At 30.0% G+C, this 25,191-nt stretch overlaps 4 protein-coding genes across 8 annotated transcripts; 1 reads left to right on the top strand and 3 right to left on the bottom strand.

The window, feature by feature from the left end:
• Positions 1-1,291: 1,291 nt before the first annotated feature.
• LOC113850014 (putative pentatricopeptide repeat-containing protein At5g43820) lies at positions 1,292-8,804 on the top strand. Of its 5 annotated transcripts, none has more exons than XM_027480314.1 (3): positions 1,292-3,537; positions 6,263-6,389; positions 6,814-7,312. In XM_027480314.1, exon 1 carries the CDS (start codon positions 1,399-1,401, stop codon positions 3,085-3,087), a length of 1,689 nt encoding a protein of 562 aa, XP_027336115.1. In that variant the 5' UTR covers positions 1,292-1,398; the 3' UTR covers positions 3,088-3,537; positions 6,263-6,389; positions 6,814-7,312. The 5 variants fall into 5 exon arrangements, with proteins under 5 accessions (XP_027336115.1, XP_027336118.1, XP_027336117.1 ...); XM_027480317.1 differs by having other exon boundaries at positions 1,299-3,142; positions 3,312-3,537; positions 6,263-8,804; XM_027480316.1 differs by having other exon boundaries at positions 1,299-3,537; positions 6,819-7,285.
• Positions 8,805-8,830: 26 nt separating this feature from the next.
• LOC113849508 (B3 domain-containing transcription factor VRN1-like) lies at positions 8,831-10,345 on the bottom strand. Its single transcript, XM_027479458.1, has 4 exons — positions 10,238-10,345; positions 9,625-10,024; positions 9,186-9,334; positions 8,831-9,106 (listed from the first exon to the last, which is right to left on the bottom strand). Exons 1-4 carry the CDS (start codon positions 10,343-10,345, stop codon positions 8,831-8,833), a joined length of 933 nt encoding a protein of 310 aa, XP_027335259.1.
• A 6,356-nt stretch (positions 10,346-16,701) lies between these two features.
• On the bottom strand, positions 16,702-17,955 carry LOC113849505 (B3 domain-containing transcription factor VRN1-like). The gene is made up of 4 exons (XM_027479456.1): positions 17,848-17,955; positions 17,236-17,650; positions 17,033-17,148; positions 16,702-16,944 (listed from the first exon to the last, which is right to left on the bottom strand). The coding sequence occupies exons 1-4, from the start codon at positions 17,953-17,955 to the stop codon at positions 16,702-16,704; spliced, it is 882 nt and encodes a 293-aa protein (XP_027335257.1).
• A 763-nt stretch (positions 17,956-18,718) lies between these two features.
• On the bottom strand, positions 18,719-23,176 carry LOC113851390 (UDP-glycosyltransferase 74F2-like). Its single transcript, XM_027481855.1, has 2 exons — positions 22,469-23,176; positions 18,719-19,660 (listed from the first exon to the last, which is right to left on the bottom strand). The coding sequence occupies exons 1-2, from the start codon at positions 23,114-23,116 to the stop codon at positions 18,914-18,916; spliced, it is 1,395 nt and encodes a 464-aa protein (XP_027337656.1). The 5' UTR covers positions 23,117-23,176; the 3' UTR covers positions 18,719-18,913.
• Positions 23,177-25,191: the final 2,015 nt, after the last annotated feature.

The following is a 25,191-nucleotide window of genomic DNA, read 5'->3' as shown; positions in this document are numbered from 1 at the left end:
ACTAAGGCAACCAAATGAAGATGGAAGAAAGGGAGATGAGATGATAATGTTAGAAACCATAAATTTACAAATTTTATTTTATTTTTCATTCAAAAAATTAATTTAACTCTTACCTTGTGAGTTATAAGTTATGTTGCAAACTTGTACATCACCTGATCAAAACTAACACCAGCAATGTTAAGTATGATCACAATGTTACTTATAATAATTGTTTGTTTAAAAAGGACTAACTTAAAATAAATATAAAACATAAAAAAATTATATATAAAAAAAAGTACATGTCAAAGTTAAAATAGACATTAAAGTTAATAGATTAATATATTAATTTAACCTTTAATTATATTTTTAATTTAAATAGTATTTTAAGTTTTAGACTGGATTCACTGTTGTAAATTATTCTTTATGTATATGAAAAATTGTGTATTAGTCCTACTTGGCCAACAACAATTTTTTCAATTACTCTCACCACTTACTCTGTTGCAACAAAGCCATCACTGTCCTGCTTAGGACGAATCCCCAAACGTAACACATCAGAAATCAATTTAATGTTTGTGGGTTGATCGATCCATTGAGGGTAAGCAACCATGGGCGTGCCTGTAGTCATGGCTTCCAACATTGAATTCCACCCGCAATGTGATAAGAAACACGCTACTGAAGGGTAAACCAACACCTTCGTTTGTGGGCACTGGGCACCATGTCTTGCTCTTTGGTCTCTTCCATGAACCCTGCTAGCAGTGGCAGAGTTTTTTCTCCTTCTCGACGCTTGATGACCTAAAAAAAAGGACGATTTCTGGTTTTTAAAGCCTTCGCTATGCTCTCCAATTGCTTGGATGATAACACAATGATGCTTCCAAATGAGATATATGTAACAGAAGAAGGAACTTGATCGTTGAGCCACTCCGTGCAAGAGTCTTGTGGCTTCCACATTCAGATTCCAATGTCTTCGCTTTGATCTTGGCCTAGTAACGATGGAGGGACAAGTGGACCCACAGTTTTTATTGGGTATGGATCCTCTCCATTTCTTGCTCAGGTAGAAGGAGGTAAGCCTATTTATATAAAATAACTGCTATAATTTTTAAGTTTAAAATATAACAAATAAGAATTTTTTAAATGTATCAATTGTTATATATTTTTATTTATTATAAGAATTATATTAACGAGCCAACACTTTTTATATATTAATTTGGTTTTTTTTTTTTTTTTCTGAAATAGATTACTAATTATGCATTTGTTTCAGGGCTGTGAGAGGAAATCTAAAATTTAAGAATTAATACAAAATATTTTGAAAAATGTTACTCAGAAAGGAAAAACGTGATTCCATTTCTTTGTGCCTCGTTTGGTCACACTCCATGGTAGCAGTAATTTGCCCACCAGCAGTGAAGCTCTCCATACCAATTAATGGCGTTTCGATCTTTCCAATTTCTCGTGTGTGCTGCCAAACCCAACCACCCTTTTTCCTCCATTCTCCGGTCCCTCCCCTCTTCCCTATTCTCATCTTTCCACGCTCCTCCAACCTCGTCTCACCACCCACAACCACAACCCTTCCACAATCAAACAGGCCTCAATTCCACCCTTGACGAACGCCTCGTCCTCGACCAAATCACTCAGCTTTTATCGCTACCCAGTTACAAATCAGAGAATCCCCCGTCGAAACACTGCGAATCAGAGCCTGAAGCGATACCCGTTGACGGGTTCTTGTCTCCAGAAGAGAAACTTCGTGGCGTTTTTCTTCAGAAGCTCAAGGGTAAAGCCGCAATTGAACTAGCCTTGTCCAACGTTGGTGCTGATGTGGACGTTAATGTTCTTGCTAGGGTACTGAACTCGGGGAATTTGGGTGGTGAGGCCATGGTTACGTTTTTTAAGTGGGCAATTAAACAACCAAAGGTTCCTAAGGATGTTGGTAGTTACCATGTGATTGTTAAGGCACTAGGAAGAAGGAAGTTTTTTGTGTTTATGATGAGTGTGTTATGTGACATGAGATTAAATGGCATTGAAGGTGATTTGTTCGTGTTATCTATTGTTATTGATAGTTTTGTTAGGGCTGGTCACGTGTCTAGGGCAATTCAGGTGTTTGGAAATTTGGATGATCTTGGTGTAAAGCGCGATACCGAGACGTTGAATGTGCTTTTGTCATGCCTCTGTCGTCGGTCTCATGTGGGTGCTGCAAATTCTGTTTTTAATTCAATGAAAGGGAAGGTGCCTTTTAATGTTGGTACATATAATGTTGTTGCGGGTGGTTGGTGTAAGTTTGGAAGAGTGGATGAGATTGAGAGAATTATAAAGGAAATGGAGGATGATGGATTTTGTCCTGATTGCAGGACGTTTGGTTTTCTTATTGAGGGCTTGGGAAGAGCTGGTAGAATGGATGAGGCTGTTGAGGCTTTTTGTAATATGAAGGAGAAAAATTGCCAGCCAGATGTTGCTACTTATAATGCGATGATTTTCAATTTTGTTTCGGTTGGAGATTTTGAGGAGTGTATGAAGTATTATAATGGGATGTTGAGTGATAATTGTGAACCTAATCTTGATACGTATACTAGAATAATTACTGCCTTTCTCAGAACCAGGAAAGTGGCGGATGCACTCCAGATGTTTGATGAGATGTTAAGGCACGGTGTTGTGCCTTCTACTGGGACGATAACCTCCTTTATCAAACGATTGTGTAGCTACGGTCCGCCGTATGCTGCTTTGATGATACACAAGAAGGCAAGAAAATTAGGCTGTACGATATCAATGGAAGCTTATAAGATACTGCTTATGCGGCTTTCAAAAGTTGGAAAATGTGGAACGTTGTTAAATATCTGGCAGGAGATGCAAGAATGTGGGTATAGTTCAGATGTTGAAGTCTATGAGTTCATCATCAGTGGTCTTTGCAACGTAGGACAACTCGAAAATGCTGTTCTTGTTATGGAGGAGTCTTTGCACAAAGGGTTCTGCCCAAGCAGGCTAGTGTATAGTAAACTAAGTAACAAGCTGCTTGCTTCAAACAAAACAGACAGGGCTTACAAGCTGTTTTTGAAGATCAAACATGCCCGTTCCCTTGAAAATGCAAGAAAATATTGGCGTGCAAATGGTTGGCACTTTTAAATGGTCATGCTAATTGGCAGCTCTTACAGTGAATCCTCTTGTTTGCTTTTCACAGGTCTTTGGACCCATTTGGATACAGCTCATAAGAGCTTCTCTACTAGATTAAGTGCATTAATTAATCAAAAATAGTATTCGGATAAAATTATAAATCTGTTTATAGCTTTTGAAGAGGCTCCAAAAGAGCTTATTTTGAAGCTAATTTCCAAGTGCCTCTCTCTTTTCAGCTTTTTGGGAGGTTGTTAAAAATTATTTGGACAAAAGCACCCTTATCGAATTTTGAAATTTCAACTCATGTCCATTCTCACTACAAATGGAATCTGGTGACCAAAGGACACAAGAGAGTGGCTCTTCTTGAATCCATATATGCTATTGTCGGTTTGACGAACACATCACCATTGTCATTTGCCACTGTCATAGCATTTCTCTGCCATTTCCTCAAGTCTCTATCAGGTATTTCCTGCCACTGTTCAGTAGGTTTGAATTGTTAGTGTTTTTGGGATTTTGGTATCTGGTTGCTTCTCATTCCTGCTGGTTTTGTGAGAATTTTTGTCTCCTACCTGATCGATTGAGTGTAGTTGCAACTTGCAATCTGCTTTCCCATTTTATTTTATTTTTTGTTTTTGGAACCTTACAAGGTTTGAAATTGAAATTCTATGGAGTGTTTTGAAACAGTTTTGTTGAACTAGTTCAGGAATTTCATTGCGATAAAAGTCTGTCTTAAGACGTTTTCAGATTTTGCTAGACAAACAAATAATAGATATGTGGTTCTGTTATTGGAAATTGATCCATTCCACAGTTTCGGTAGTGGCTGGACAGTGTATAAGTGGGGTGTGAGTACTCTTCAGTTCCAAATCAACTGCAAGAGATCCAAGCCATTAAAATTTGTGTTATGACAAAATTTATATCAAACATAATTTCAACCATCAGATTTCATAACTGTCTGCTGTGTGCAGTTGGTTTACAACTGTAGAGTATCGTCTTCCTTATATTTTCCTTGTTCTTGGTAGAAGATGACTTTAAATGTGTTTGATAGCTGTCATCAGTGAATGTCTTTTTGTTTATATATCTTGATGTTTATGGTTTTGATGGGCTTGCCTTTATTGTTCTTATGAGACCTATGGGATATGTTTTCGCCATTGTTATCAATCTTAGATAGTGGTGCATAGCGGTTGACTCCAAAAATGCTGTAGCAGGATGAACATTATTCTAAAATTTTTTATATAAATTACATAACTATGCTTTATATATGAATGGTATAAAATAAAGCCAAATACTAAAATTCACGACATTTTCTAGTTAAGCAAAATATACAAGTATATAACAACAAAAATCAAGAAAATAAACAAGTTTAAGCCTCTAACTCAATGCCTTAAAGTAACTAAACATTAAAGGCCAATTAAAACTAGAACTGAACAAGGAGAAATTTAGACAAAATAAAGAAAACAAAATAGCTGAAAACTGAAACCAATAAAACACAGAAAAAGACCAGAACAAAAGAAGAGAAAAGGAAAATGAGAGGAGAACAACTTGCCAGACAGTAGCAAAACAAAGGGAAAAACACAGAGACTCACTGAAAAGCCACAAGAGAACAGTGGGTTGAAAGGTTACACAACACTAAAAGGTGAGAGAAAAGAGGTTGCCAAAAATGCTAAGAGGCACGATCAGTTTTTTTAACCATTTAAAGCCCTTTTTGTTTTTGACCCTAACCCCCCCAAAATACACTATACATGGTTCTGCAATATTAAGAGTTTAGGACATCTTTAGGTTTTTGAAAAATTTCAAAGTAGCGGCCAAGATGCATGCAAAAAGCCACGATTTCCACTGCTATAGCAATATGGCCACGACACCAAAATGCAGTGTGACGAGCTTGAAATAGCAGCCGGCCAGTGATGCAAAGCTGACACTGTTATAGCGGTGCTATCATGTACTATTCACAACCTAGATTTTTGCTGTATTCTTCAAGTTCATAATTTAAATTTTGCACATGCAACTAGAAATGACTGTTTTTAAGGATGTATATTTGTGATCAGAAAAGCTTAGAAATTAGAATTGTTTACTTTCTATAATGATAGGATGTCTAACTTGCATACAATTGTGTTTGTAGGTATCTTTGTGACCTTGTGTTAGTGCATACTATAAATTGATAGACTCTTTGTTTTGTGTAAGTGTGTATACTAAGTTATGAACTCTTGAGTTTCTTTAACAAGATCAAATAGACAGTTGCTAGACAGCAAGCATTCTCTATCATTAAGTGTCGCTGTTTATTAAACAATGCAACATAATCAACAGGCTGTAGGAGGTGCTAAGGAGGTAACAGAGTGCATTGGTTGATTACTAAGAAACCATTTCTGTGCTTAAGCACTGGTAGGAAGAGTATAGTGTAGCATAGCAAACACGATTGAGAAAAAGCGAACCTTATAACAGTTGCATGTTCTCTGAATAAGATTGGGAGATAAATAAAGTGACATGCAGATATGTACATGCGAAACCAGGAAAGGCCAATACATTCAGCACATAAATCATACGTCTCTTTTTTATTTTCATTTTGACTCCCTCTTGATTGACATTTTGCAATGTGATACTAATTTTTTTAATATACTACAATGAGTAGGAATATATATCAACTGACTGCCCCACTTGGCCTGAGCTACAAACCTGCATGCAGTGTAAGATTTCAGAAGGAAAAACGTAGACATACCAAAACAGTAATTTACTGTAGGAAAGTTCATTTTAACCGGATCGCTAAGCCCAGTCTACACCCAAATCCAACCAACATTAAAAAACCAGATTACTAACCTGGTCCATTCATCTTTATAAAAAGGTTTTTGTTTTTTATTTTGTTTTCAAATGGATGGATGCCCAAGTATCTGGTCCAAATGACTAACATCTGATTCTGAATTCTTGCAAAACCTAATTCCCAAACTGCAATGCTTTCTGCCTCACCTTATTATTGGTTTTCTTCTGGATTCCTAATCTTCAATCTCATCTCATTGCTTTGCTTACTAGTGTTTATTTCTCTGATTCTCTCATTTTTTTGCACATTTGGATGTAGAGACATGTAGTAATCTTCAATTTTGTGAATCAGGTTTCTATTTTTTTATTTTCTCTTATTTGCTCCTAGGATCGCTTCGTACTTTTTTATATGTCTGCTCAGTGATGCTTTTGTTTCTCTCAGATTTGTTGTCATTTTCTTTGAGGATAGACTTGATGCGGCTTCCATTTTGAAAGGAACATAGCAAATTAATAGTTAACTTTGAGTTCCTGAGTTCAGGTTCATTTCCAAAGTACCTTCAATACATGAGGTAATATAATCTTTTTTTTTTTTTTTCGGTTAATAAGAGTCTATTCATATATGGTCTGAATCTGTTTACATCTATTTGAAGTGGGTTTTATTTAGCATGCCCCAGCAAATTTTTGTTTGTATCATAGGTACACTGGAACTTGTGTGAACCCTACTGAAAAGGGGAGGTAAACAAAAAGTAAGTGATATACAAGATTTGGTGATAGTATCTTATGCCCCCTTAAAGTAACTTAATCTGATGATGATTAGGTTGTACATTTATAACAATATGCTTTGGTGCAGTCAAGGGAAAATTCAGGGTCCCTAATAATGTTTGCAGTATTGATAGATTGCAATGATTTGTGTCTTTTCCTTTTTACTGTTTCTGTTTCTCTCTGTAGATTGCAAGCTTTGTCCGGAGTAATCTCTCTTTTTCCTGTTTGCAGCATAGACAGATCTAAGGAATATATTTGAAAACTAAGGACCGAGCAGAGGACCCCAGAAATGTTATAGTAGGCAGTTGTCATATCTCTCACTCATTAAATATTCTACTAAAATCAATATTTTCCTTCAAATTGGACTTGCCAACTGAACCTGCAGTTTCATTTGTTTTATTTTGGTAATGCCCCCAACTGAATCTGCAGTTTCGTTTGATGAATCTGATGACACAGTGTGTCTCTTCATGTGCACATTTTTGTCATTTGTAGTTATGTCTTGAACAAGTGATAGTGTTGTAGCATGCTGACCAAACCGTTAGTCCTAGGCAATACCCCAGATTTGTTAAGTGTAGAAGCATCATCCTTTGAGAAACTGTTTTTCGTAAGTGTATGCTTGATAGTGATTCATTTGAGGATACAGTCCATTCCATTCGATTTGTAAATATATTAGAAAATACAGAAGAGGGAATTCTATGTAGGTCACGCAAAGGAGAACTGAATTTTTCATTTACTTGCTAATTCTAACCACACTTCGAGCATTTTTAAAATTAAAACGGAGGAAAACTATTACTAAACACTTCAAGACATCTCTTTTGTGCATGCTTTAAGCTTTGGTAGAATATCTACCATATACCAAGATACCAACTATAAAGTTTTTAAATAACCAAGGTATCAATTTTCTCATTTTCTATGGTTATCAATTTCATTCTTGCTAGTTTGTTAGTTCTGAAAGTATTTTATTACGTTACTAATGGGAATTCAAAGATTTCCATTTAATAGAATGAAGGGTCACAAAACATGTAAGCATTTCTTTTCACTGTACTAATGGTTATTTGGTTCTATATAGGAATTTTAATATGTTGGTGATATTTTATTTTGATTTCATTTATAGTTTTCAAGTGTAAACTTAATTGGATGTTTATTATGTTTTGGTTTGTTATTAATCGTGTGATGGAAAATTGATTTTAAATATCATATTGTAATTCATTGTGTCTAAAAATATTATATTATCAATATGACGTGTTGGTAATATTTATTTTAAGGAATGGGAATAATATCATCAGTAATAATATATTTTAGTAATAATTTACCAATTATGTAAATTATTAATTAAAAATATATATTAAAAATAGTTTTTTAAAATAATTTTTCATAATAGAATTTATAAGTTAAAAATAATTTGTTGTGGCAATAAATAATGTTGTCATTACTTTTAGAATAAGAAATTAATAAATTATCAATATTTGTGATGATACATTGTTATTGATATTTATCCATATTAGTGATTTTAATTTTTATCATAAGACATGGTTTCTTTTAGTGATTATAAATATTGTCAGAAAATTATCTTAATGACAAATTTGAAAGCTTTTAATGACAAATATTAAAGTCATAAATGTTGAAATTTCTTGTAGTGGTTACGAATAACTCCGAAGACTGAATTTTATTTAAGTTACATAATTTCCATCTCAATATATCCCATCTTGTAGGTGAACCTACAAGGAATTCAGCTATTGTAATTGATGCCACTATAAAATGTGTAAATAATTATAGCTTATTTAATGAAAAAAATATTAACGATAAATAAGTTTTGCTATTAAAAATTTACTTGTCAAAGGGGTGTGTGTGAATAAAATGATCGAAAAATAAGGGATCCTTGGCTTCAATTATCTTGGCTTGGCTGATTACGTATTTTAATAACAACTGAAAAAAAGGAAAAAAGATAGAAAGAGGAATGTGAATTCTCTACTTAAGAATCAGAAATGAGAATGAACACGTTGATGTCTTGTAGGTTTAGAATTTCCACATGAATGTGATAAACAATAAAACACGTCGTCAATAAGGCGAACTCATGACGCAATTTTAATTTTGCTTGTCTTGATTTCCCGAGAATTGGTTGATACTATGGTTTCCTATTTCAAAAAACAGGAAAAAGAAAACTACTCCAGTTACCATTTCCAACAATGTTACTCAAAGCTTTCAGAGCAGAAAAAGAAAATTAAAATTAAAAAAAAACTTAACTGCATTAGGTTAATACCACTTCTGGCTTAACAGAAGAGCGTTTAGAAATGGAAACCTTCATCACTATGTCATCACCATTGTTGAGGCCCTGGAACAAGCAAGCATCTCCTTTTTCTAAATTGTTTTCCCTTGCAAATGCTGACCAATTTGCTGAAAAGTAGCTCGTTGATTTATTTTGGTAATGGATCAAAGTAACCGTCCAAGATTTATTCCCAACCAGCAGCATAACATTTTGTACACCAGGTTTGATGTAGCCCTTTAGTGACCCCTTTGGCAGATACTGCATTTTTCACACGACTCAAAATTTAATTCATGAGATTGGACACAGATTACATGATTGTTTTTGTTTGGGAACATACCAAGCTTTTCCTATTTAGGTGGCATGATTTTATTATCATTGTGAAGGAAGTATCGCGTGCAGCTTCACGAGCTACACATTTACTAATAGCTGACCTTTCAGTATGCAGATCAATGTTTCTCTTCATTTCATTTGAATTCTTCAACCTTCCTAAAAGAGGGAAACTAATTAAACACAAGCAAAGCTAAATTATTTATACGATTTTTTTAATCTCAGATCTTAAGATTGAGTTTAAATATCTAAAAGTATTGGAAAGGTAAGTATGCAATACATTTCTGTATCTACAATGTAATAATATCTTTCTTTTTAATAAAAAAAATTATTTTTTTTAAATGTTTAGACTCAACTTTAATGGTTAACAAAACCGTTATTTGTATGCTTCTAAGGTTTTCATTTGATAATTGAAAAAAAAAAAAAACACTTGGAATATAGAACCATGCCTTTGTAGTCTCTGAATGTTTGATGAAAAGCAGTGCCTTGTAAATTGGAATTTCTCTCGTCTCTGTTATTTCCATTTGTTTTCCGTGTCTTATGTGGTTGAATTTCTTCACTGTTGCTAGCCCTTTTACGATTTACCTTGTTCACAGGATAGTCTATTTCCATGGTGCTCATATCAAAGATGAGAACATGAAAATGGGATGTTCCATCATATCTGAAAACCAAAAAGTGCCCATGGGCTAAAGAGTGACACTCCACAAACTCTTTCCACCCTTTTTCAAACCAAACATTACCCTCACGTTTCTCCAAATTTACTTTCCATTCTGTACCGTTTGAAAGCTTAAGAAACATTGTGTTGGATAAGTGTTCTCCATATTTTCTCACAAACTTTGCTGGAATTCTCTGTCATGCAGATTCAGATTAATAAATGTAAAGCACGTATTAAAATGCTCAATTTTTGGCAATATGCAACAATAAAACTTACACCACACTGATTTGATAATTTAGTCACTAACTGCATGAATGTTAAGAATTTAGCATAATTTTGGAGAGTAGCAAGTAAGGTGAAAAGATACAAGAAAGTGTGATCTTGGAAAAGGAACCATATACACTTACAAGCTTTCCGTGCAAAAGGGTATCTGGGAGAATGATCCTGAAAAAGTGGGTTGGCTTTGATGTAGTATTGCCATGGGAGCCATCTCCGTGGCTAAGTCCAGAAGTCATTCTCAGCGTCCAATAGTGAGTTACACAAATGAGCTTTTAATTTGGATTGTGGTCTGTAGTTAGTGCTATTTATGCTTGCTTCATTGGGAACTGCCAAAACCTAGAGTTATGAGAAACTACGTTAGAAACAAAAATAATTGCTCTCTTTCGGTTTTACTAGTTTTTAATTTTTTAAAATTATTTTTAAAATACTTTTAAAAAATGAAAATAAAATTTAAAAAACTGATTTTACAAACAAAAGACAAACAGACTAAATTTTTGAGATAGAATCTTCCTAACTGAAAGGTAATTATGTTATGCTATTCTTACAACTTCCTATATCTTACAATATTTTTATAGCAAATATTAAGAGGACCGTTTACTAAATTAAAAAAAAATATTAACTATATATATATATATATATATATATATATATATATATTTATCACACCATCTATTTTATTACATACTTTTCTTTCTTTTTTCTTGGTTCTATCCATGTCTAACCTAATATAAATTGATGCTTTAAAATATAGTTACATTAATAACTACTAAAAATAGCTATCATTTATTATTTTTTTTCACTTACTAAATAATGTAGGTTTGTGGACTTTTAAATATTTTATTATAAAGTTTTTTTTTCGGGGTTTCAATTTTATGGATAATTTTGCTAAAAAAAAAAAAGATTCAAGAGATGAGAGATATTGCATTTGCAAGTTGAACTACAGTAGTTGCACGCAAGAATCATAGGATCATGACTTATTTGGGTCCAATTAGATTCATTAGAGACCATTTCAAATAGTATTAATATTAATCAAAGGAAATTGAATAGGATGTTTATCATCTTCCCTCCTATTTGGAACTTTTGTTTCATTTTGTAATTTTTTTAGAAACTTATGTATACATTTTTTTCTTTTTTCTCTTATTTTCTAAACCTTTCATCTTATTTGTTCTTCTCTCATCTTCTTATTTTCTTTTGCATTTTTAGATCTAAATCATGGAAGGCTAAAAGTTTGAAGATCAATTCTCCAATTCAAAATCAAAAATTGAAATTTGAGGTTTTGATTTCAATTATATCTCTATTTCTTCTCAATTATGTTATTAGATTTTGTATTGCATGTTTTATGATCTTCAAATTTAATTTCTATTCTTAATGCACACTTAACAAGAACTCTTAATCATAATCATAGTATTGTTTAATTTTACATATTAGATCAAAGATTTAAAATCATATTTAAATTTGTTTCAATTTTGTGTATGAGATTGAATGAAATTGAGTTAGTGATAATTAAATTAAGATTAAAAAATACTTAATTGATTAACTAAAATTCAGTAAACATTAAGATTAAAAAATTGTTGAATTGCTTAGTTTTTAAATTATTATTTTTAATAACAGGACTTAAGTTAACTTATATATTATTGCATTAATTTTGCATAATCTTTTGACTTAAGGCGATTTTAATCGATGCTTCATGTGGTCCTCTTTGCACGTAAATAACTATGGTAAATAATTTTTAGTTGTCTTTTTCACAATAAATAAATGTTACTCCAATATTCTTAAATATATAATTATTTTTTATCTTATCATTTCTTGTGTAACTTATCCACTTTAACGTTTTAATTTATATCACTCAATTTTTTTTTATTATTCCAATCACAAATAACAAACATATAAAATAAAATATTCAATATAACAAAGAAAAAATTCTTCCAAAAGTTTGTAAAACTTTTTATGTTAAAATATCTTTTAAAATTAAGTGAAAAATGAACTTTTAAATTTTTTGTGAAAAAAAAACCTATGAACAAGAATGACTAAAAGCATGTACTTGCATAGGACTTATTAAAACATACGAGTGAAATGGCAAATAATTTAACGAGTGTGTTCTTTTTTTTTGAAATGGAAAATTAAACATATAATTATATGATTGTTCTGATTTTAATATATATTATAAATTAAAAAATATTAATAATAAATAATTTTTCATATTAAATAAAACTAAATTAAAGAGATAAAATTTAAAAATTTTAAAAATAAATTATTAAAAATTTAAATTAAAAATAAATTAAAAGAAAATAATAAATAATTAATGTAGAATGAAGGTAGAAGTAGATTAATCTGAGTTAGACTCCAAAATTAAAGGATTGAGCTTGACTTATTTACTAAATATTGGGTTGTCTTTTGTTAAAAAAATTATATACTTTGTAATAAAATCTTTTAAATAGATTAAAAAACTGCCTTTAAATAGGTTAGTTAACCCAAATTTACATATAAATTAGTAAGTTATTTTTGTATATTTATGAGTATTATTAAATTAAAATAAATTTATAAAAATAATAATTAAAGACATATGATATATATTTGGATTTTTTTACTTTTTAAAAGTTTTTTAAAAATTAATTATTAAAATAATATTATTTTAAACAAAATTTTCATTTCTAGCTTTTTCTGCCACCAGATGGTTAGTTTTGCACCTTTGAAATTTTTTTTTAGAGTTTTACACGTTAAAAAGATGAAAATTATTTTTTTTAGAGTTTTACACAATAGAGAGAAAAAATTTTATTAAAAAGTTTCATATATTAGAGACACAAAATTCAAGATATCATAACATGTGTTAGAATCTTAAATAGTTTCATCCTTTAGACATTAAAAGTATTTTTTATTTAAATTCACAACAAAACTAATACACAAAGGTTTCAAATACGAGAACTAGTGTTGTGAATAGTTTGTCCTCTTCCTTAAAAATTCTAATTGTGAAATTCACAACAAAACTAATGTATAAAGGTTTTAAATACAAGAACTAGTATTGTGAATAATTTGTCTTTTTCCTTGAAAATTTTAACTAATTAATTTCATTAGTTTTATTGCATGTATAAAGAATAAGTTTATATATATAAAAAAAAGTAATAGTGGTCTAGGGATTCCTTTATATCTTTGACAAATACTACTTATGAAAGAAAAAGATATAGATGCATAGTCAAATGGGACTGAGCACTTACCATTCACTGCACACACAATAATCTATTATATTAAATATAAATATCTTAGATATTTTGAAGTAGTCACTTATAGAGCAAAATAGAATATATACTCTCTACTCTTTACTTGGAGAGTCGTTCTATATATAATTGTTTAGAGAACAATTGTAATACAATCACTTTCTAATATTCACTTACAAACCACTTTCGAATATAATTGTTCTTTAAAATGACTTTAAAGAGCGATTATTTTAAAGAGCAATTATGTATCAATCTCTTTCACAAACAAATTTAAAATTTACCCTAAAAGCTTCTATCTTAGAAATAATGCACACAAAAATGAGGGGTCATTGCGTTGTTGAACTCACAATTAGGAGAGTGACATCCATGATTGTATAGTGGATTAGCATTTAACATGATGAATGATTAGTAGTATCTATGGATTTCATTCCAGACATGGTGATGAGGATCCAACGATAAATCCGGACATAGTAGTAGTTGAGTTTAAGAAAAGTTATGCGATAATGAGAATGGGTAAACCCCCACATTAGTCCCTGAAATATGCAACTCGAGTTAGTCTTCAAAATTTGAAATTTAAAATTTTAGCCTTTCAAATTAACAATCATCAGTCACATTAGTTCTTGCCTAAGATACACTAAAATTGAGTAAGGAGTTAAAAATTTGTCACATTAAATGATACATGACTATTTATTTTTAACACAAAATAATGTCGTTTTAAAATCTTTTAAAAATAGTTTATTTTTATTCTTGACTTTTAACATTTCGAGCAATAAGGTCCCTCATCATCTGTGACACTTAGAAATGATTTTGTTCAAAATTGCTTTCTAAGTACATCTAACTTTGCATAACAACACTAGTTAGAGTGATTTGAGCTACCACTCTCTAAGACAAAGCAAAACTGATTTTTAATATAGTTTACTTTTTTATATCATGATTGGTAATGACTTCTATAATGCAAAGGACTACAAGCTTTTGCATTTGGGAGCCTTTATGTACATTGGATTTTTTTAAAAAAAAAGTAGTCATTAAGTAGAAATTTATGTCCTTCTTCATGATTGCATTTCATGTGAGTTCTTTAATGCATATTTCTAGTGGAAGAATTAGTTTGATGTTGCATATCCCTTTCAAGTATTAGCCTTGTCTATTCTTTTTTAGTATTGTTATTCATGAAATTTTGTATGATTTGTCACTCAACTTTTTTTTTATAGAGTTAAGGGAATTTATTTGAATGATATTTTGAGTTTTAACTTGAGAAAAGGAGGAGAGGATAAGATGATGGCACAAATAAATAGGGTAAAAGTGAAGATTATAAATAATACTTTTATTAATGACTAGTTTTAAATATGCCTATTTTCATAGTTTTACTAATGACTAGCTTTACTAATGGTTTAGTTTTAAAAAATAACTATTTAGCTAAACATAAATATCTATCCTTTATTAAAGTGAGTTAAGCTCTATTGATACTAGGTCTGGTAAATTTTTAGAGAAATTTTTATTAAATAAAAAAGTCAGTATAAGAAATAAATGAAACTTCTTTCATAAATTAGAAACAATTTATCTTAAATTTTATAAAAATTAAATGAGACAACTTCTCAAAAAATAAAAAAGTATAAATTATTTCTAATTAATGAAAAAAGTTTTCTTATTATTTTTTCTATAAAAATTTCTCTAAAAATTTACTCAAAACTACACGTAAATATCAAACTTAAGCACTTGTCTATTTTAATAACTTTTTATAGAATGTAATATTGATCAATCTAAATGTTAATTTGAAGGTTTTTATCAAATAAATTATTTTTATAAAATTTTATGCAAAACAAAAATGTCAAAATTTTTAATGGATAATATACTTTTAAAATATAAATAAATATTAAATTTTATATAACTGACCTACAAATATCTAAATTATGTGATCGTAAAGATAATATATAATAATTTATTGGTTGAATTAATAAATGAATGTAACTCATTTAAAATACTTGGCTAAACAATTTATCTTAATATAAAATGTCCATATCATAACTAATTAACTAAATATAAATATTCCTATTTAATTTAAAATAATCATAATATAACTAATTGGGTAATTGGATCATCTAATTATTTTAAATTATATCTCATAGTCTCGACATTCTCTCTGTCAGACATGTTTCTAGAAAACATCTCAAACTCTTCAAATGCATTGGTTTATCATTTTATATCATTTATTTCTTCTTTTGCAGCGGCTCTTGTTGATCATTCACATGAGCCAATTCTGCCATCATAGTCATTTTCTCTTTCAATGTATATTACATAGCACTCGGCATTCAGAATAGAAGTTTCATCCACTTTTCCTTTTGCCTTATTTTTTCGACATTTTGGGTTCCTTATCAATGGATGCATGCCGCTGATGCCCATCAGCGTTCAACGCAAGATGGTGGGGTTAATTTGGTTGTGATGGAAAGGGAACTTAGTATATATGGGTATGACTATGACATCAGGTTCATTGGAGATTGATAATTTTGCCTAATAATTCAAGTTAATATGAATGAAAGACTGGAGCCAAGAGAGAACATATTATTCATTAGTTTTTAAAATTTTAATGAATAATCACAACCTTTAAATGTTATTCAATGCTCCTTTAAATTTAAAATTATTACAAAAATAAATTGAAATATAAATAAATTATAAATTAATTAAACTAATTTACGGTACCTGTGAAAAGTATCAGATACTCTGAAAAGGAGGATCACCATAGCAAGTATAAAAAAAAATATTTATAAAAGTAAAAAGTGAAACATCTATTTTAATTTATAATAAAGTAAAAAGTAAATATTTATAATAATTTTAATAACTATTTTTTATTTTAATTTTAACGTTGACGTTCAAATTCATTGCATTCAAATTTTTAATGTTTTTCAACATGAGTGTACAGAAGCCGGTGACTGATTAGCCATTGATAAGATTAGACGAACATGTTAATGATGAGTCACGTTGTCAAAGTTCCCTATACAGGTTAAGGGATGATATATCGCGAAGATCGGATCTACTTATCAACATAAATTAAATATGCGAAACTTGTGGAGTAACTGATCAAAATTCAACAATTGTGATTGCAAACAAATAGGAATAGCCGTCATATTCTAATAGGTCATTCGATAGGATTATTGAGAGTGAGAATTGTAATCTTGATAACTGATTAGCACGTTCTGAATAATGTGAAATAACCCACCTATTTTATCGGAAGAAGAAAACAACTTAGTGATTCAAAATACTCACCATTTGCAACAACGTTACTTAATGCTTTCAAGGTAATCAAAGCAAATTAAAAATGAAAAGGAAAAAAAAAAAGACTTAAATGTATCAGGTTAGTGGCCACTTATGGCTTAACAGAGGAGAGTTTAATTGGAAATGGAAACCTTCATCACCATGTCACCCCTACTCTCCAGGAGTTGAAATAAGCAAGTATCTCCTTTTTTTAAATGGTTTTCCCTAGCAAAAGTTGACCAATGTGCAGTAAAATAACTAGTTGATTTATCTTGGTAATGAATCAAATTAACCCTCCATGATTTATCCCTAACCAGCAGGGTGACATTTTGTCCACCAGGTTTGATGTAGCCCTTCAGTGACCCCTTTGGCAGATACTGCATCAGAGGCATTTTTCACCTGTCTCAGATTTTAATTCAGAAGTAAGATACAAAAATCAAATGATTTGTTTGTTAGATATCATACCATGTACTTATTTAAGTGGCTTGATTTTATCATCACAGTAAAGGAAGTGTTGCCAGCAGCATCATGAGTTCTACGATTACTAATGGATGACCCTTCAGTGTGTTTTTTGAACCTACCTAAAGACACAAATTTTTTGAATATAAGAAAAGGTAAATAAATTCTTTATATAGGCTTCTACGTTTTAACACAAAAAAATTAAATACGCTTGGAATCTAGAATCATGCCTTTGCAGTCTCTGAATTTTTTATGAAAGGCTTCCTTCAATTTGGAATCACTCTCATTTTTTATATTTCCATTGGTTTTCTGTGTCTTGCGTGGTTGAATTTCTTCTCTTTTGCTGGCCCTTTTATGAGACTTGTTGACAGGGTAGTCTATTTCCATTGTACTGAGATCCAAGATGAGTACATGAAAATGGGATGCTCCATCATATCTGAAAACCAAAAAGTTCCCATGGGCTAGAGAGTGATACTCCACAAACTCTTTCCACCCTTTTTGAAACCAAACACTACCATCACTTTTCTCCAAATTTACTTTCCATTCTGCACCATTTGGAAGCTTAAGAAACATTGTGTTGGGTAAATGTTTTTCATATTTCCTCACAAACCTTACTGGAAGCCTCTGTTGTTCAGATCCAGACAAAGAAAATAAATGTGTCAACAGATTCTAATTTTGGCTATATGCATCAATAAACTTCACCATGCCCATTTGACAATTTAGTTATTATTTTCATGAATGTTAAGAATGTAGCATTATTTTGATGACTAGTAGCATGAAGGGTGAATACAGATCAGTAAAAAGGAAGCATTAATGCTTACTAGCTTTTCTTGCATAATAAGATTGTCACGGTGGATGATCCTGAAGAAGTGGATTGGCTTTGATGCACCATCGTCACAGCCATCTCCATGGTGAAGTTTAGAAGTCATTCCTAGAGTCCAACAGCGCACACAAGAAAAGAATTGAGCTTTTTGGTTGCGATCCGGATTCTTTAGTCAATGGAGTCCGCAAAAATAGTGCTATTTATGTTTGCTTTATGCTTTATTAACTGAGAGCTACCAAAAAGATGAGAGTATAGGAAACTGAATCAAGAAGCATTAATGGGCTTTCTGATTGAATTTTAATATGTTTTGTTTTTAAAATGTTTGAAATAATTAAAGAGAAAAGTTTTTTAAAAAGAAGAAAAAATGTTAGTTAAATAATTAGAAACTTTTTCTTCAACTTCCGCACAGCATTATCTCACTAAACCCACTCAAAAAACAGTTTTGCCTTTTGAGCACATCTTAACTTTTTTTTTTTCCCGGTTTTTAAAAATAGAAATTTGAAGCTTTTTTCTAACACACTAAACTAAAACAAAATTTATCCTTTTTCAAAGATAAGAAACATTTTTAAAAACACATTTAAAAAATAAGCCCATTGATTTTTTGGGAAAGAGTCTTGCTAAAAGTTAGTCAATGCATATTAATAGCAGTAACATTATTTTAGTTATTTCATAGTAATAACGGTTCAAAGATGAATTTACCCTTTAGATTAGATTACTTGTAGAAATGAACTTTAGCCATTTCAATTTTTAGTTGTGTAAAATATAATCAAAAGGAAAAATAAAAAAATGATCAAGAATAAAAGAACAAAATTTCTTGATATTCTAACAATCAACCTCCTTGCTTCATGCAAGTATATATAAAAGATTTAAGGTTTCAAAATGGTACTTCATTGCAAAAATGAAATACATGTGTCGTTTTACAATTTATTTGACTTCACAACATACATATATTTTGTTAAAAGTCTCGTAACTTTATTCAGAATTATTTATACTTTCATCAAAACAATTGTATAAAACCACGGTTTGTGAGTGAGCCTCCAACAAATTTTCACCATTTGGGCTGATTAAGAGGTAATTTGTGATTGAGTGCATGTAGCTTGCAAATGGAACAAGCTATCCACAAATTCTGTAATGTTTTTATGAGAACTTCCACCCTCACTAACAGCAGCAGTAGCCAAATTCTTCCATTGCATGGCATTTCTCTTCATCTCTTTGCCTCCTTCACCCTCCATTATTTCCCTTATGCAATGCTTCAATGCTTCTCGACTCACATTTTTTTCATCAACTGGAGCTTTGATTCCCATCTTCCAGACATCTACAATATGCTTAGCATTAGTACTTTGGTCTGCCTCATGTGGGATTGCAACCAATGGAACTCCTAAGCTTAAAGCTTCTAATGTGGAGTTCCAACCACAATGTGTTACAAAACACCCTATAGCCTTGTGGGCCAAAACTTTAAGCTGAGAGCACCATGTTACTACCAAGCCCTTCTCTGAATTCTTTGCAAAGGTTTTAGGAATCTTAGTCTCTTCAGAAGCTCTAACAACCCACAAGAAGTAACTTCCACTATCTCTCAAACCATAAGCCAACTCTTCCATTTGCTCCTCACTTAGTACTGCCATACTCCCAAAAGAAACATAAACAACAATCCCTTTTGGCTTATCATCTAGCCATTTCATGCATTCTTCACTTGTAAATTGTGTAACACCATAATCTTCATCATCTTTGGTTTGTTTGTCTAAAAACATAGATGAAATTGATGGTCCTATAGTCCTAAAGTTGGGCCAAATCTTCATTGTCCAATCAGCCACCTACAAAAATTTTATTCAACAAATCAGTACCCGTTGAACAAACTGATTATTGAGGGAAAAAGAAACCTAGAATGTACCTAACTCAATTGATAAGATGTTATAATCACCATGTGGGCCTAAGCCCACAAAATGACAAAATGTTACAACCTAAGGGCGTTGACATTATGATAGGAACACACACAAACAGTAGAAATAGTGCAGGTAGCAATACTCGAGTTAAGTATTTTCTGAGAATGAAACTAGATATAACTAAATGCAAATTACAAGAGTAGGAATAGAGCACTAAGTAGTTCAAACACTCCAAAACCCAATAACTAAAACTTCCCTCCCCTAAACTCCTACCAATTACTCAATAAATACTAGCATAACAGAAAATACCAAAACTACTCCTAAAATATTTTCCATAACAAAAATTATTTAATCTACTCCTAAAATCTCTAACTCCTTAATCAGCTCCTAAAATCTCTCATTCATTTGAATTCTCCAAGTTAGTTACAACTAATTTTTTGTTTTCCTTGAACCTCTTCTTGTATAAACCTTTCCATAAAACTGATTCTTTCCATAGAGCTGATTCCTATCAATACCCCCTCTTTAAGTACTACCTTGTCCTCCAGGTGGAAATGAGGAAAATGTAACTGAATGTCAGTCACCCTTTCCCAAGTATTTTCAAACTCAGGTAAATCCTTGCCATTGAATCAGCACTTCGTCTTCTCCTTGGTCATTAGTGCATCCAGTTTTTCATGTCTCATTGCTTAAAAGATGTTTAAGTTCAGAAGTACAGTACCAACCTTTGCCTCAGTGCCTTACTGGAGAATGGGAGCTGAAGATTGAACCAACAAATGTCATATCAACTCGAGTTAATGACCAAGGAGAAGACGAAGTGCTGATTCAATGGCAAGATTTACCTGAGTTTGAAAATACTTGGGAAAGGGTGACTGACATTCAGTTATATTTTCCTCATTTCCACCTAAAGGACAAGGTAGTACTTAAAGAGGGGGTATTGATAGGAATCAGCTCTATGGAAAGAATCAGTTTTATGGAAAGGTTTATACAAGAAGAGGTTCAAGGAAAACAAAAAATTAGTTGTAACTAACTTGGAGAATTCAAATGAATGAGAGATTTTAGGAACTGATTAAGGAGTAAGAGATTTTAGGAGTAGATTAAATAATTTCTGTTATGGGAAATATTTTAGGAGTAGTTTTGGTATTTTCTGTTATGCTAGTATTTATTGAGTAATTGGTAGGAGTTTAGGGGAGGGAAGTTTTAGTTATTGGGCTTTGGAGTGTTTGAGTTACTTAGTGCTCTATTCCTACTCTTGTAATTTGCATTCAGTTATATCTAGTTTCATTCTCAGAAAATACTTAACTCGAATATTGCTACCTGCACTATTTTTAGGGGTGGTCAAAAAATCCAATTTCATAAATTCAATCCATAACCAATGTCAAATTGGTTTTAAAAATCTAGATCCATATTAAACCAATTTTTTTATTAACTATATTTGTATAACTAGTTTAGTGTCTAAATCTATTTTCTAAAATCAGATTTATTTTTAGTTATCCAAATCTATATATATGAAGCAACTTTTATATTTTTATTTACAAAATTTTGGCGTTATATTAATTTACAAAATTTTATTGTAACTATATTTTACTATTACTATTTTTTTATTAATCTTAATTCTTATAATTAAAATATTTAAAAATATTAAAATATAACAAATATTTTTAAATTAATTACTAATGTTATTTTTATATTTATGTTTATTTTTTAATTTTTAAAATATTATAACATAAAATTTTTATTATTATTTAAATTATTAATTTTTATTTTTATAGGTTTTAATTTAAATTTTTATTATAAACTCCATTTATTAAAAATAATAATAAATATTTTATATACTTCTATAAAATATAATATATTAATAAATATTGTGAAAATATTTTTGAAATGAACTATTTTAATGTAACATTTGTATAATAAATTAGTTTTACCTTAAAAATATAATTCACAAATATATTAAAAATTAATTTTGCGTTAAAAATTAAATTTAAAATTAGATTTAAAACTAATTCAACGTAAAACCAAATTTAAAACTAGTTTCAACAAAAACTAAATTTAAAACCAATTTTAAACTAAATTTAAATTTCAAAACTATTTTGAACCGATTAAAAAAATAAAATAAAATAGTTTAAAATTTAACTCATATAATTAATTTGTGTGATGGATAGATGATATAAAGTACAATATTTCTAAATATTTATTATTTTAATAAAATATAAAATTAAAAAATGCTATTAAAAAATTAAAATATATACAAATACTCTCTTAACATGTATTGTTAATGTAATGAGTTAGAGTACTATTTATATTCATATTTTATTTTTGATAAATGTTGATGCTTAACAAATATATATATATATATATATATATATATAATGTTATATTATTTATTTAAATATTTTAATACAATAATTTAATAATAATTAAAAAATAATTATGGTATATTTTTACCATATGTAAAAACGGTTTAAAACCGATTTTAAACCAAATTCAAAATTTAAAACTAAATTTAAACTAGTTTTAGAAAAATTAAAATGAATTGATTTATAATTCAAACCATATAATTAGATTTTAAATAGATTTAGATTAGTTTTTTGAAAATTCAATACATGAACATCCCTAACTATTTCTGCTGTTTGTGTGTTCCTATCACATTAAAATGTTAAAAGTAAAATAAACTAAAAGTAGAAAATGCAAATGTGGCAATTATGTGTATGTGTGTGACACAAGAATTCAGGAGCAAGTTACCTCTTTCTCCAGCTCGTAGAAGGAATTGCAGAGAATCCAATGTGCTTTATCAATGTTAGAAAACTGACCCACTAAGAAATCAAGAAAAGCAGGATCTTCAACATAGTTAAAGAAGAATGAAGGCATGTCCTCAAGGTGAAGTTGGGGTAGAGCAGGAAGGGAAATCTCTTGTTTTGTGAGGGGAGCTTGCAAGTTTCCCAAGTGGGCATGGTAGAATATACTATTTACAGCCATATTTTGAGTAAGAAAAACAACTCCAACTATTCCAAATACTTTTGCAACATCTAAGGCCCAAGGCATGAATGAATCATACATAAGGCAATCAATTGGGTTGCTTGATCTAGCAAATTTCTCGAGAAGCTCAACAAGAGTCTTTGGTCCCACTCGCCAAAATCGATCCAAATAGACCCTTAAGCTCTTTGCTTCACCGATCCTACCATTGTCAAAACCATCAGAAATTGTTTCAAGTTGAATGCCAGCTGGCAGTTTGTGCAAGTTCTTGCAAAAGCAAATGGTGGTGGCTAGTGTTACTCTCACTCCTTCATGTAGCATAAGCTTGGAGAATTGAAGCATGGGGTTGATGTGCCCTTGAGCTGGGTAGGCCAAGACCAGGCAATGCACTCTCTTGCCTTTGCTTTTCTTCTCCATTTCGCTGATATGCCTCAGTGTGTGTGGGTGGGGGAAGAGGTACTAATTAAACGAGAATATGCATGTGATCTTTGATTAAAGAACTTTGGTTTATTTTGTAGGCTTCTAAATAATGGGATTTTATAAATGGTGGTTGTAACTAGTGGTAGGGATAGCAATGGGTAAAGTATCTAATGAGCACCAGTAAAATTTATCCATAATGGGTAAAGTATTTATCTGCTATATGGGTACAGATATGGTGTGGGTAAAAACTCACAAATTTTAATGGAGATGGGTGCGAGTATAGGTATCTAAATACCCACCCCGCCCCATACTCTCATATATATATATATATATATATATTCTTGAACTTTATTCTACAATTATGCATTAAATTTTTGTATTATTATATTATTTATGTGAAGTTATATAAGATTAATATAAAAATATATTTAATAATAAAGTAAACCAAAAAATTTATTTTGGTTTATATTTTTAATAGAAAAATTTATTTACTATTTTATATCATTTAATTAGACTAATACAATTTAATTATTACATAGTTAATATGAGATTAACTTTTTTAAAAATATTATTTATATATGACACATATAAAATATTTTTCACACAAATATTTTTGTTAATAAAATCATATTGATGTTTAAATCATAAAGTGAATGATAAATAATAAATATATTGTAAATATTTTATAAATTTTACAATCACCTACTATTATCGTAAACTTATTATTTATTAATAATATTTAAATTTTATTTTTTATATTTTAATTTAAAATAATATTTTTCTATACAACATATGTACTACAAGCACAACTATAATCTATTGAATATAAATAATATTATTCTTACTATTTATTCACGTTCAAAGAAATTTTTGAAAATATATAAATATAAAAAATTATTGTTAATTTTTATTTGTTAATTTTTTCAGATAAAAAAGTATAATTTTTTTAATATATACGTATATTTCTTTATTATAAAATTTTATTGTGACCATATGTCTTTTATTCAAATTCTTTCTTTTAAAATTTATATACATTATAAATATTTAATTCATTAAAATAATTCTTCAAAAATTTGTATTTTTGATAAAATACTTTCGTATAGTATATGAGTTAAAAATACTAGTATTAATATATATATATATATATTAATTATATTATATTATTTCAATTAAATCTATTATTTTTCTTACAATTTTAAATTCAAAAGTTAAAAAAAAAAATTTATGTATCTACTTTCTATTGTTAGTATTGAACTTCTCTACTCTAACTCTATTCTCATTTTCAATGTCTGTCTCATTAAAACCTAACAGCTATAAAACATTATTCGTTAGAGTTAGTTGTCAATGTCGGTCACCAAATAATCCCACACGAAGGGACAACCATTGTGCAGATCTATTTCGTTGTCTCTTTGACATTGTCAATCGATCAAATCTCACACAAGATAAGGTTATCACTGACAAATAATTTATGTGTTTAGTTTTGCATATTATTTCTAAAAATTTTAGTTTAGAAAATTATTATATTAAGATACATTTAGCATTTATGATCTTTGAATATTTATTTTTTTATCTATGTTTGTACCTTATTCATGTTCAGTACCTACATATTAAATTTTTGTATTATTATGTTACGTATGTGAAGTTATATAAATATATTTTTCTTTATAAATATTTTTTTTTTAAACAAACGCGGGTAATGAGTACAAGATGGGTATGCGGGTACCCAGAAAGAACGAGTACAGGTACAGAGATTAATATTCATACCCACACGAGTATGGGGCTGGGTACGAATATTTTTTTAAAATACAGGTACGAGGATAGGTATAATAGTACCCTACCCATACCTACCCATTGCCATCCCATAGTGCGCTGGTATACATAGTTGTCAACGTAACCATATATTGGAGAAATTAAAGATTGATACAGACATTGAATGCTGCGTAGACATTGAATTGCTATCTAACACTCAAATTGAAAAATAGAATTATTTATTTATTTTCTGTGAGAAAGTCGCATGCTATTATTAATCAGATTCAACTATTTGGTTTCCAAAACATTTATTGAATTATCCA

This window comes from Abrus precatorius, unplaced genomic scaffold (genome assembly GCF_003935025.1).
Source record: "Abrus precatorius isolate BTA unplaced genomic scaffold, Abrus_2018 Scaffold9, whole genome shotgun sequence".
In the NCBI taxonomy this organism is placed as follows: Eukaryota; Viridiplantae; Streptophyta; class Magnoliopsida; order Fabales; family Fabaceae; genus Abrus; species Abrus precatorius.
Note: the sequence above shows the minus strand (reverse complement) of the source record. Positions and strands in the feature narration are given on the sequence as shown.

What these genes read in the sequence shown, in the direction of transcription:
- LOC113851390 (XM_027481855.1), bottom strand. Translation starts at nt 23,116, where the DNA reads ATGGAGAAGAAAAGCAAAGGCAAGAGAGTGCATTGCCTGGTCTTGGCC. An exon ending in TCTACGAGCTGGAGAAAGAG is followed by an intron (nt 19,661 to 22,468) that starts GTAACTTGCTCC and finishes AAATTTTTGTAG; the next exon opens with GTGGCTGATTGGACAATGAA.
- LOC113849508 (XM_027479458.1), bottom strand. Translation starts at nt 10,345, where the DNA reads ATGACTTCTGGACTTAGCCACGGAGATGGCTCCCATGGCAATACTACA. An exon ending in CCCTTTTGCACGGAAAGCTT is followed by an intron (nt 10,025 to 10,237) that starts GTAAGTGTATAT and finishes TCTGCATGACAG; the next exon opens with AGAATTCCAGCAAAGTTTGT. An exon ending in AACATTCAGAGACTACAAAG is followed by an intron (nt 9,335 to 9,624) that starts GCATGGTTCTAT and finishes TCCCTCTTTTAG; the next exon opens with GAAGGTTGAAGAATTCAAAT.
- LOC113850014 (XM_027480317.1), top strand. Translation starts at nt 1,399, where the DNA reads ATGGCGTTTCGATCTTTCCAATTTCTCGTGTGTGCTGCCAAACCCAAC.
- LOC113849505 (XM_027479456.1), bottom strand. Translation starts at nt 17,955, where the DNA reads ATGACTTCTAAACTTCACCATGGAGATGGCTGTGACGATGGTGCATCA. An exon ending in CATGATTCTAGATTCCAAGC is followed by an intron (nt 17,149 to 17,235) that starts GTATTTAATTTT and finishes TTGTGTCTTTAG; the next exon opens with GTAGGTTCAAAAAACACACT. An exon ending in GCCACTTAAATAAGTACATG is followed by an intron (nt 16,945 to 17,032) that starts GTATGATATCTA and finishes CCTCTGATGCAG; the next exon opens with TATCTGCCAAAGGGGTCACT.